This window comes from Drosophila subpulchrella, chromosome 2R (assembly GCF_014743375.2).
Source record: "Drosophila subpulchrella strain 33 F10 #4 breed RU33 chromosome 2R, RU_Dsub_v1.1 Primary Assembly, whole genome shotgun sequence".
In the NCBI taxonomy this organism is placed as follows: domain Eukaryota; kingdom Metazoa; phylum Arthropoda; class Insecta; order Diptera; family Drosophilidae; genus Drosophila; species Drosophila subpulchrella.
Window position 1 is genome coordinate 19,079,854 of NC_050611.1, and position 9,662 is coordinate 19,089,515.

The 9,662-nt window shown below is 42.1% G+C and overlaps 3 protein-coding genes and 1 long non-coding RNA gene across 10 annotated transcripts; 2 read left to right on the forward strand and 2 right to left on the reverse strand.

The window, feature by feature from the left end:
* Positions 1-18: 18 nt before the first annotated feature.
* On the reverse strand, positions 19-1,035 carry LOC119550636. Of its 2 annotated transcripts, none has more exons than XR_005219494.1 (2): positions 955-1,035; positions 19-407 (listed from the first exon to the last, which is right to left on the reverse strand). It is a non-coding gene; the product is annotated as an uncharacterized LOC119550636 (long non-coding RNA). The 2 variants fall into 2 exon arrangements; XR_005219493.1 differs by lacking the exon at positions 955-1,035 and adding an exon at positions 816-870.
* On the forward strand, positions 994-4,536 carry LOC119550634 (solute carrier family 28 member 3). The gene is made up of 8 exons (XM_037859470.1): positions 994-1,184; positions 1,917-1,970; positions 2,030-2,225; positions 2,282-2,483; positions 2,904-3,668; positions 3,728-4,055; positions 4,119-4,299; positions 4,361-4,536. The coding sequence occupies exons 2-8, from the start codon at positions 1,917-1,919 to the stop codon at positions 4,444-4,446; spliced, it is 1,812 nt and encodes a 603-aa protein (XP_037715398.1). The 5' UTR covers positions 994-1,184; the 3' UTR covers positions 4,447-4,536.
* Positions 4,537-4,566: 30 nt separating this feature from the next.
* LOC119551802 (sodium/nucleoside cotransporter 1) lies at positions 4,567-7,356 on the forward strand. Of its 4 annotated transcripts, XM_037861353.1 has the most exons (7): positions 4,567-4,772; positions 4,829-5,030; positions 5,147-5,911; positions 5,971-6,116; positions 6,171-6,298; positions 6,354-6,534; positions 6,598-7,356. In XM_037861353.1, the coding sequence occupies exons 1-7, from the start codon at positions 4,622-4,624 to the stop codon at positions 6,627-6,629; spliced, it is 1,605 nt and encodes a 534-aa protein (XP_037717281.1). In that variant the 5' UTR covers positions 4,567-4,621; the 3' UTR covers positions 6,630-7,356. The 4 variants fall into 4 exon arrangements, with proteins under 4 accessions (XP_037717281.1, XP_037717279.1, XP_037717280.1 ...); XM_037861351.1 differs by having other exon boundaries at positions 5,971-6,298; XM_037861352.1 differs by having other exon boundaries at positions 5,971-6,277.
* LOC119551800 lies at positions 6,685-9,662 on the reverse strand. 3 transcript variants are annotated; one of them, XM_037861350.1, is made up of 11 exons: positions 9,361-9,662; positions 9,140-9,306; positions 8,968-9,074; positions 8,575-8,789; positions 8,362-8,516; positions 8,188-8,299; positions 7,927-8,074; positions 7,699-7,870; positions 7,582-7,643; positions 7,343-7,522; positions 7,152-7,288 (listed from the first exon to the last, which is right to left on the reverse strand). In XM_037861350.1, exons 1-10 carry the CDS (start codon positions 9,610-9,612, stop codon positions 7,359-7,361), a joined length of 1,554 nt encoding a protein of 517 aa, XP_037717278.1. In that variant the 5' UTR covers positions 9,613-9,662; the 3' UTR covers positions 7,152-7,288; positions 7,343-7,358. The 3 variants fall into 3 exon arrangements, with proteins under 3 accessions (XP_037717277.1, XP_037717276.1, XP_037717278.1); XM_037861349.1 differs by having other exon boundaries at positions 6,685-7,288; positions 7,343-7,643; positions 8,968-9,068; XM_037861348.1 differs by having other exon boundaries at positions 6,685-7,288; positions 7,343-7,643.

Here is a 9,662-nt window from a genome sequence, read left to right on the forward strand (position 1 = left end):
GATTGTCACACGAGGGGCTCGACGATAAGATGTTTCTTTTTATTGTAGGATTCCATACGATTACGATTAGAAACCTTTTTCAACTTTGCACTTGGCTGTTTATGACATCCAGCGATTGTGACATTATTGCTATCGCCACTTCCTTCGACCACCAGTCAAGTTACCCAGACCTCTATCAAGGGGCGGGTATGGAACCCCATATCATCCGGCCTCACTATCGCAATCAGATTCCTCAAACGTCATCGCTATCGCCTGCAATCTGTGGAGAGGTATATGGCACACTGGAAATTATCTCGCTAATATCGCATAGAGCGCATGCAGAGAACGTCTTTTTGTTAACAACCAGCTGATAAAACAGTATACATATCATCTCAACTGCCTATTCAGGCATGGCAGGTGTATTTCACCTAATTGGAGAGATAAGGCAAGAGAAATTTATAAAACCCTGATTCTAGCACAGAGAAAAAAGGCCCGTTGAATATAAGAGATATAAGGGGATTAGACACACTATATGACTCTCTAGGAAATCATCTAAAATTAAAATCTTCTAAATATAGGCTAAGTACAACTCTCTTTATGTCACACTTTAGGGTATAACTCAATTTATAAAATCGGAGTTGCCACAATCAAACTAATGTTTATTTAGTAATTATTTCTCCATGCTGTTTAACCCAATTAGCGCCTCCAAGCAACATATCCATCCTTAACAAATTGAGTTGGGGCTGTCAAGTACCCATTGCTAATTAGTTAACACAACATAAGGAAAAACAACCAAATTAATAAGGAACATTAAGTTAACCCTGCTCTTAACTTACATTATCTCCTTTAATCGGCAAGGCCAAACGGTATCAAGATATTGTAAATCATAACAAATCATAAAATCTTTTACAAAGTTAAAAAACGAAGTGTGCCGATCCGAACCTGATATTCCCCTATCAAATACCGCGTACTTACGATCGTATTAAAAACGCCCGGACAGAATTAAACGAATTTAGTCTTGCCGCGAGTTTCAACGAGCTGCGATGGCAGTTGGCCAGAGTTTTTAGCCAGGCTAAGCAGATGCATTAATCAGTCATTAGTATTCGGCCAGTACGCACCGAGAGTAACGACTTTGAAAACCCGTTTCGGCCATAAAAGCCGATAGTACTCATTAAACACAAAGCGAAAACAAACAATACAAAAAGGTGAATTAACTGGCGTCGCACGAAATCGAGGGGCTATAATTACTCAGATTTAATATACAAAGTGATTTATTGTGCCTATGCATTTTACGCTAGACTGCAGTTGAATGAAAATATAATTTACCACGTGTGTTTCGGTGTCATGTTTTTAGAGGACACTAGTATATCACCTTGTTCCCAGAACTATGCGACTATAAATAAGTACTTTATTAACTTTCACGAGTTTGGCTAAATGCCACTCAGATAGTGCTATCAACACGGGTTCCGATTACCCTTATTGGAAAATCCTAACTGAAAGACCACCTAACGGGGATATATAGTACATTGAATGGGATTTACGGCCGACATATATCAAGAATACAAATTGAAGTGGCTTATCTGCAACCAATTTCGTAGTTTACCCTCCTTAACCCTTGGAAATAATCAACGGAAATAACTGGAGTGACTAACCACGTGCTGGAGCAAAGCAATTAACTCAGAAATACCAAGTGCCAAGTGCAATAAAAAAGCACAACTCATGTTTAGAAAACAACTTTTCGGCACCCATCGCTTTCTTTTAAGTGGGCACGTTCAACTTGTCTAACCTTGATTTACCGCCCGAAAGAAACCTATCTAGTGGCTTTGGACACTTGAAAAATCTGCCCACTCGATGTCTAAAGCATTTTGATAGAGATTATACCAGATTACGATTCCGGCAATGGCCAATAACTTGTCATGGTTACTTTATCGTTATAGATGGCAGACGACTCTTCAAAGGGAGCTATCAACAATGGCTACGAAATGGACCATGTAAGCTTGTCTTTAAAAATATATATATATTTAGTTTAAGTTTAAACCAATGTTTTTAGAAAGAGTTGGAAATCCATGACCTTGAAGAATTCAAGGAACTTCCGCTGGAAAACATGGCAGAGGTCTCAAAAGAAAAGGGATACTTTGAGAAGAATCCGAAAGTGGCTCGTCTTGTAAAGATCTCTACTTATATATTGTTGCACCTCGTTGTAGTGGGTTACTTTTCATATGCTACCTATCACTATCACGACATAAGTAAGTATGCTCCCGAGTTATCCTCATTACAGAAGGTAATTCTTATCCCCTTACAGCCAATTATGAGTGCTACTGGAAAGATAATCCTTTGTGTGGTATTAACTTCTGCACTGGTTATGGAATGCTCTTGCTCCTATTGGGTTTCACCTACTTTGGTCTGTTTTACTATTACATCTTCAAGCCCATGGTGGGGAGAAAACTACACAGAAGCTTCCTAAGTCCTTTTTCCAAAAAATGGCACACTTTCAGCAGAACCAGGTAGGTCGATCATACGGTAGAACTATAAGCAGGAAATAGTTGTGTACTTAAAGGATACCAACTAATGTCCTTTGAAATTTTATATTAATAACAAAAAGGTCTGTTAAAGGAAAAACATAAAAGTTAATATACTGTTCATAGAATTGCAAGAACCTCTTATATTTTTCGATAACAATAATTAAAGGAATGAATATCTGATTATCATTCTTGAATGACTTAAAGTTACAAAAAATTTCAATAAAGAAATAAGAATTATAAAGTTTTCTAAAATAATACTGGTTATTATAACGTATCGCTTTGTATATATCTTGATAAAGCAGTGTACTTTCTAATTATATAAAGTTTATCTCATAAAAAAACAAGAAAATATTCTAAAATCTAATTGGAGCTACACCTTACCAACTTATTTTCCACCTCCAGGGTTGTGTCATTTGCCAGCATAGCCGTGATCCTCGTCCTGCTGGGCATATTCGTGTACTTCGAGACCCGGGACCAGCCACAGAAGCTGGTATCCCTGGTGGGCCCCTGCTTCTTCATCCTGTGCGGCTACGTCTTCTCCACAAAACGAAGTGCCATCAAATGGCGCATTGTGATCACGGGGATCACGTGCCAGTTCCTGCTCGGCATCTTCTGCATCCGCTGGGAGGTGGGCCGCAAAATCTTCGAATGTTTTGGCAACAAGGTGGCCACCTTCCTGGGCTATGGCACCGATGGAGCAGAGTTCGTGTTCGGCGACTTCCTGGTGTCAAACAACGTGTTTGCCTTCGCCATCCTGCCGGTGATCTTCTTCTTCAGCTTCTTCATCTCTATCCTGTACTACCTGGGTACGATGCAATGGATAGTTGTAAAGCTGGGATGGATCTTGCAGGAGGTCATGGGTACCACCGTCTGCGAAAGTGTGACGGCGGCGGCCAATATCTTCCTGGGAATGTCTGAGAGTCCACTGCTCATCAGGCCGTACATCAACAAGCTGACCAAGAGCGAAATCCACAGCATCATGGTGTCCGGTTTTGCGACGGTATCTGGAACCGTGCTGGCGGCATACTTGTCCTTTGGGGCATCCGCTGCCCACTTGATCACCTCCTCGGTGATGGCGGCTCCCGCCACGCTGGCCATCTCCAAGCTCTACATGCCGGAGACGGAGGAGAGCCAGACCTCAGCGGATTCAATAGAGTTGGAAAAATCGTAAGTCCTTCATCTAAAGTTTAGACTAACCATAATTCCCTTCTTTTTTATCCTCATAGGCAGGACTCTTCGCTGTTGGATGCAGCGTCCAGTGGTGCCAGCAATGCCGTGCCCATTGTCCTGGGCATCATTGCCAACATAGTGGCCTTTGTGGCCTTCATTGCCTTCCTCAATGGCCTGGTCAGCTGGTTTGGCTATCTGGTGGGTCTGGAGCACATTGACTTCGAGTGGATATTTTCGAAGCTGTTCATTCCGCTCGTCTGGGCGATGGGTGTGCCCCCCGAGGACTGCGATATCATCGCCAAAGTGGTGGCCACCAAGACCATTATCAACGAGTTTGTGGCCTATGAGCGTCTGGGTCAATACATTGACAACAAACAAATCACTGTAAGTTTACTATAGTACTACCAATAAACTGGTTAGTAAAACCCATTATTTGTATAACCTTAGGCCCGCAGCGCTGGCATCGCCACTTTTGCCATCTGCGGCTTCGCCAATCCCAGTTCCTTGGGCATCCTCATCGGATCCCTCAGTGCCATGGCGCCTCATCGTCGCTCCACCATCACATCGGTGGCTTTCCGAGCCTTTGTGGTGGGCAGCATAGTCTGCTTCGTATCCGCCAGTTTTGCAGGTCAGTAGTTAACCAATCCAAAGCAATGGGTTCCAAAATGATGTGTTTTATTTTCCTGCAGGCATCCTTTTACAAGAAGAGGAAGAGGCGATCAACTACAACCGGATATTCCAGAAATTGGGTCGGAAAAACGTTACTCAGTTTTAGTTCCTTCCTTCCAGTGATAATTAGCTGATGAAATTATACAAAATACACAAATTCTTATTTATTAAATAAATGTTGTTGCTAAGATTATTACTACCTATCTTTTAAGAGGGCTTTGGGATGTTAGTCATAACGATTACACTTTTCTAGAAAACACTCTATTTAAATTTAGCTCGAGATGGCTGATCAGGAGCCAGCAGAAGAAGCACCGGAGGAAAAGCCACCACGATCGAAAGCGCGGAGAATCACCTATATAGTTCTTCATGTCTTGCTTCACGTAATCTTCATAGCTCATTTTATTGGAGCAACAGTAGTCTTCATATTATTCGGTGAGTCTTGTGGCTGCCATATGGTAAACGAACTGATACATCAAAAACTGGTCTAGACAAGGAATCCGACGAATGTCCGGGAAATATTCTATGTAAAATGAACTGGTGCCACGGATATGGGTTCCTCATAGTCATTTTTGTCATATTCTATATACTTTGGCTGTATTACTGGGTATTCAAGCCATATGTGGGCATCAAGCTCTATAACAATTACCTGGAACCTGCCATTGACAAATGGATTGTGTTCAGTCGCAAGTTGTAAGTAGAAACTTGCATAGAAACTGGATTCCAATGCAAAACCTCCAGAATTTCTTTGCCTTTAAAGTACTATAATTTCCTACATCTATTATATGTGTCCATTTTTCCAAGGATAGGATAGTTTCCGGCGTAATGCTGTTGATTGTGATCTCGCTGGCGGTGGCCTACCTCGGTTACGAGTGCCGCTATGATGCGACCAAGGCGATAGGACTGCTGGGACCTGTGACTTTTCTCCTGATCGGATTCGCGGTATCGAAGCACCACAAAAGGGTTCCCTGGCGCATCGTGACCCACGGCCTTCTTGGCCAGCTCCTGCTGGGCATCTTCTGCCTGCGTGCCCCTTTCGGTCGCTCCATTTTTGAATGTCTTGGCGAGAAGGTGTCCTTGTTTCTGGGCTATGCTAACTACGGAGCCCGCTTTGTGTACGGCGATCGGATATGTGACGACTATGTCTTCGCTTTTGCCATACTGGCGGTGGTGTTCTTCTTTAGCGTGATCTCCAGCATTATGTACTATCTGGGCTGGATGCAGTTCATCCTGAACGGTTTGGGGTTTCTGCTGCAGGCCATGGTGGGCACCACGGTCTGTGAGAGCGTGAATGCAGCAGCCAACATCTTCCTGGGCATGTCCGAGAGCCCCCTGGTCATCCGGCCGTACATCCTCATACTGACCGTGAGCGAGTTGCACACCATTTGCACCTCGGGCTATTCCACGGTGGCGGGCACCGTGCTAGGAGCATATGTAAGCTTCGGTGCCTCGCCCGCCTTCCTGATCACGGCCAGCGTGATGGCTGCTCCGGGCTCCCTGGCCTTCTCCAAGCTGTTCTACCCCGAGACCGAGGAATCGCTGACCAGATCCGACAACATACAGCTGGAAAAATCGTAAGATGCATTTCTGAGGCTCTATTTATTATATTAATTTATTTTACTAACCATTTAAGGCCAGATTCGTCCATTTTGGATGCAGCCGCCAGTGGAGCAGCGGCAGCCTTGATGATCGTCCTCGGGATTGTGTCGAACATCATAGCTTTTCTGGCCGTAATGTTCTTCCTGAACGCCTTAACCGAGTGGACTTTTGAGCTGATAGGTCTGAAGAACATCACTCTGCTCTTCCTGCTCGCTCAAGTGTTTGTCCCAATAGTCTTCTTGATGGGCGTGCCGTGGGAGGACTGTCAACAGATTGGGTTGGTGGTGGCCGAAAAATCGCTGATCAACGAGTTTGTCGCCTATAAGCACCTAGGCCAGTTGGTAAGAGAGAATAAAGTAGGGGTAAGTGGGTACAGATTGAGTATACTATTGGAAGAGTGACCAATTAAATTCTCAGTCACGGAGCGCTTCGATTGCTACTTTTGCGCTTTGTGGATTTGCCAACCCCGGATCACTGGGCATCCTCATTGCCGCCCTGAGTGCAATGGCACCCGCACGACGTTCAGATATCACTCGGGTGGCCGTTCGAGCATTTTTTGCTGGCAGTTTCGTCAGCTTCACATCGGCTTCGCTTGCAGGTGAGTTTTACAATTTTATTTACAATTTAATCCTCTCACTTAAACATAAATCCTCTTAATTAGGCATTCTCATTCAAGATGATTTTACATCCTAGGAAGATACATAATACTTGGATCACACTGTGTAAACCAGAACAACCCTAAGGGAATTTGAAATTGTGTGGAATGTTTAGATTCTTGGATCGATCCTACTCAAATTGGCCATCACTTTTCTTAACAGATCCCGGTCGGTCTCATCAAAGGCCTCGCTACAGTGACCCAGTTGAAGTGAGCCCTCGTAGATTTCACGTAGGATTTCCTTGGGCGGAATTTCACTCCGCTTACGTTTGAAGCTAGAGCTTGGGCAATGGTGTTCCGAGTGCCGCGTGTAGCTTAATTTAGCGACATCAAGTGAACTATCTAGCGATTCATCCAAAGTTCCTGGTTTCAGTCGCAAAGCCTCTAAAAATGGTTGAACATCAACACCTACGACATGGCGGGCACTGAATACTCTTAGTTGGGCATCATCGCTGGCTTTGCAAGAGTCTAGGAATTTTTGTCGATGCCAGTTGGTGCATCCATTAGTAGCGTTCAATCCCCGTAATATCAGTAGTTGCGTTGTTTTGTTCCCACGAGAAAGCAGCTTGAAATAGGCACTAGTGAAGGTCGAACTATTGTCAATGCTCATAACTTCCTTGGCCATTTCTGATGTCCTCTGAAACCACTGGGAACAGTCTGTTTGACTCTGCTGCACCAACAGTTCTAGAAGAGCAGCCTGGAGGTACAATAAAAATTAGAAATTGTAATTTTGAAATAAACCTACACTTACCATTTCATAATAGACCTCAACCTGTGTGGGCGCTGAAGATGAGATGTGTTCTAAGCGATTCAATAGCTTCATTCCTACTTGGGCATCTGGTTTTGCAACTGCAGATAGGTGTCGAAAGTTTCGAATGCTCAGGGCAGGAAGCCCTCGCTTTCCCAAGTAATGAAAATATCTGAGGAATCTCTGCACATGCCATTGGCTGGGATTTTGTGAGAACAAGGCATAAGAATTATTGCACTTACTCCAGAAAGCTACAGCTAGTTCTATGTCCTTGTCTGTCCAACACTTATTAACCTCTTTTAGGCTAAAATATAAATTAATTTAATTTATTGAATGGTTCTTGAAATATAATTACCTACCGAAAACATAGCATTAGCATATCCGCACACACTTGCGACGTAATAATGTCCTTTTGAAATATGCCAGCACAGAAATAACTATGCAGTTCTCTGTTGGGCACCAAATACAAGAGACTACCAAAGGCATTCATTACTCGTTCATAGCGTTCAGCATTGACAAAGTTGGTGGCATCTGTGGATCCAACAAATAGTTAGTAAGAAATAAAGAGTATTTTAAAGATGTCTTACCTTTAAACAAGTATTCAAAGATTTGGTTTAATGTTCGACAAGTACTTGGAAGGACATCTGCGTCGTTTGTAGATACGGTAGATACAAAATCTAAGCAAACATCAAAGTAATCCCATTCTGGTGTACACAGAATACCGGATATTAAATACTAAAATATAGACACCTCTATAAAAACATGTTTTATAAACTGGGTTGTTATAGAAACCGAAAATCCATTAATACAGACATTTCTATATCATTCGGACACAGTTTGAGTCTTACCTCTTGACATTTTTGGAAAGAGTAAACCAAGTCAAAAAGTTCCATCACATGTGGTCTAACATACATAGAAATAAGCCGTTGAATATCCTCGTCAGAATAATATGAGGGCGTCCTTAAAGGGAAAGAAAATTATACCAAATTCAAAAACAATTATACCAATTCTCACTATCTTACGTTTGTTCAGACATTATTACGTCCATGAGACAAGCAGCCATATCATCGTCAATTTGGGTTATATCATTATTGAATATCTGCAGCAGCATTAAAAAATAGGTCCGCATAACTTCCATGAACTCTTTTAATTTTTGCGCGGGAACAGTAAGAGTGCCCTGAAAATAAGTATTTGTTTTATAGCTTTTAAAAAACTGTTACACATGTTACACATACATTTTCATAAAGACCCTCCAAGTAACTGAGGATCATTTCGCATAGATGCGAAACCGTTTCCTTTAGCCATTCGGGTATTTGTTCATCCTTGAGATTAACGTGTGACATGTAATGCAAGCACATGTAAGTAATCGTCTCGCTTGTCCTTACAGGTAACTCCAAATCCTTAAATTGTTTTCTTTCAAAATCGGCTATTTCCATTATCTTTTGCATCACTAAAATTAAAGAATTTAAAATTTTAGAAGTTTATGGAAAATATATATGTATAATAATAACTATCAGGTCTTTTCCTGGGTTTAGTGCATTCAGAAAAACCATTAAAGAACTGGTATGAACTCAAATCGAACAATAGACCTAATAGATAGTATCAAAAAGATTATCTTCCTAACTTACAGGGAGTAAGACGGGGGTGGACTTCACTCGATCCTGTGGTATTTTGTTTTAGCAAAGAAAGCACAGCATACTGAAGATCTACAAGAAGCTGATGGTCACTCCTGTCGCTGGATGGAATACATATATTAAAAGAGATATCTTGTAGATATGTCGATTTTATAGCATGACTTACCTGCCTCCCAAGAAAAAGGCTATCATTGATAACATAAGATACGTAAAAATATGAACCAGGCGTTCTCCCGCCTTCAACAAATGATCCCTGGATAAGGTGATAAAGGAAAGAGCCTCTTCGAAGAGTTTTATATGAGCGCTGTGAATTTTGGTACCGCTGTCTGATTCCTGAGGACGAAACTGAAGTTATTTAACTAGAATATAATATGTAAGAAGACCTACCATTTGAAACCACTGGCACATCTCCTTTACCGCTCGTATACAGCACACAGATTCATCAATATAAGCTCTTAAGAGTTTACTGAACCATAATGTCAAGACATCCACAGTATTTGCGGATTCGTTTTCTAGAGACTCCTTGCAGATATTTACAGCCGAGTCCACGTCGATAAGCAGGATGATATCTTCCTGGTCTATAGCCTGCAGCTCGCTGTAGGATAGGGACACGCCTAGAATATCCGTTTCCGCGTTCATTTCTTTTATTTTAGAATCTAAAACTTGGATCCAAAATCCTCTGCTGTGTT

What these genes read in the sequence shown, in the direction of transcription:
- LOC119550634 (XM_037859470.1), top strand. Translation starts at nt 1,917, where the DNA reads ATGGCAGACGACTCTTCAAAGGGAGCTATCAACAATGGCTACGAAATG. An exon ending in CTATCACTATCACGACATAA is followed by an intron (nt 2,226 to 2,281) that starts GTAAGTATGCTC and finishes ATCCCCTTACAG; the next exon opens with CCAATTATGAGTGCTACTGG. An exon ending in CGTATCCGCCAGTTTTGCAG is followed by an intron (nt 4,300 to 4,360) that starts GTCAGTAGTTAA and finishes ATTTTCCTGCAG; the next exon opens with GCATCCTTTTACAAGAAGAG.
- LOC119551802 (XM_037861351.1), top strand. Translation starts at nt 4,622, where the DNA reads ATGGCTGATCAGGAGCCAGCAGAAGAAGCACCGGAGGAAAAGCCACCA. An exon ending in AGTAGTCTTCATATTATTCG is followed by an intron (nt 4,773 to 4,828) that starts GTGAGTCTTGTG and finishes AAACTGGTCTAG; the next exon opens with ACAAGGAATCCGACGAATGT. An exon ending in CACATCGGCTTCGCTTGCAG is followed by an intron (nt 6,535 to 6,597) that starts GTGAGTTTTACA and finishes CCTCTTAATTAG; the next exon opens with GCATTCTCATTCAAGATGAT.
- LOC119551800 (XM_037861348.1), bottom strand. Translation starts at nt 9,612, where the DNA reads ATGAACGCGGAAACGGATATTCTAGGCGTGTCCCTATCCTACAGCGAG. An exon ending in TGTGCCAGTGGTTTCAAATG is followed by an intron (nt 9,307 to 9,360) that starts GTAGGTCTTCTT and finishes TTTCGTCCTCAG; the next exon opens with GAATCAGACAGCGGTACCAA. An exon ending in GCCTTTTTCTTGGGAGGCAG is followed by an intron (nt 9,075 to 9,139) that starts GTAAGTCATGCT and finishes TATTCCATCCAG; the next exon opens with CGACAGGAGTGACCATCAGC.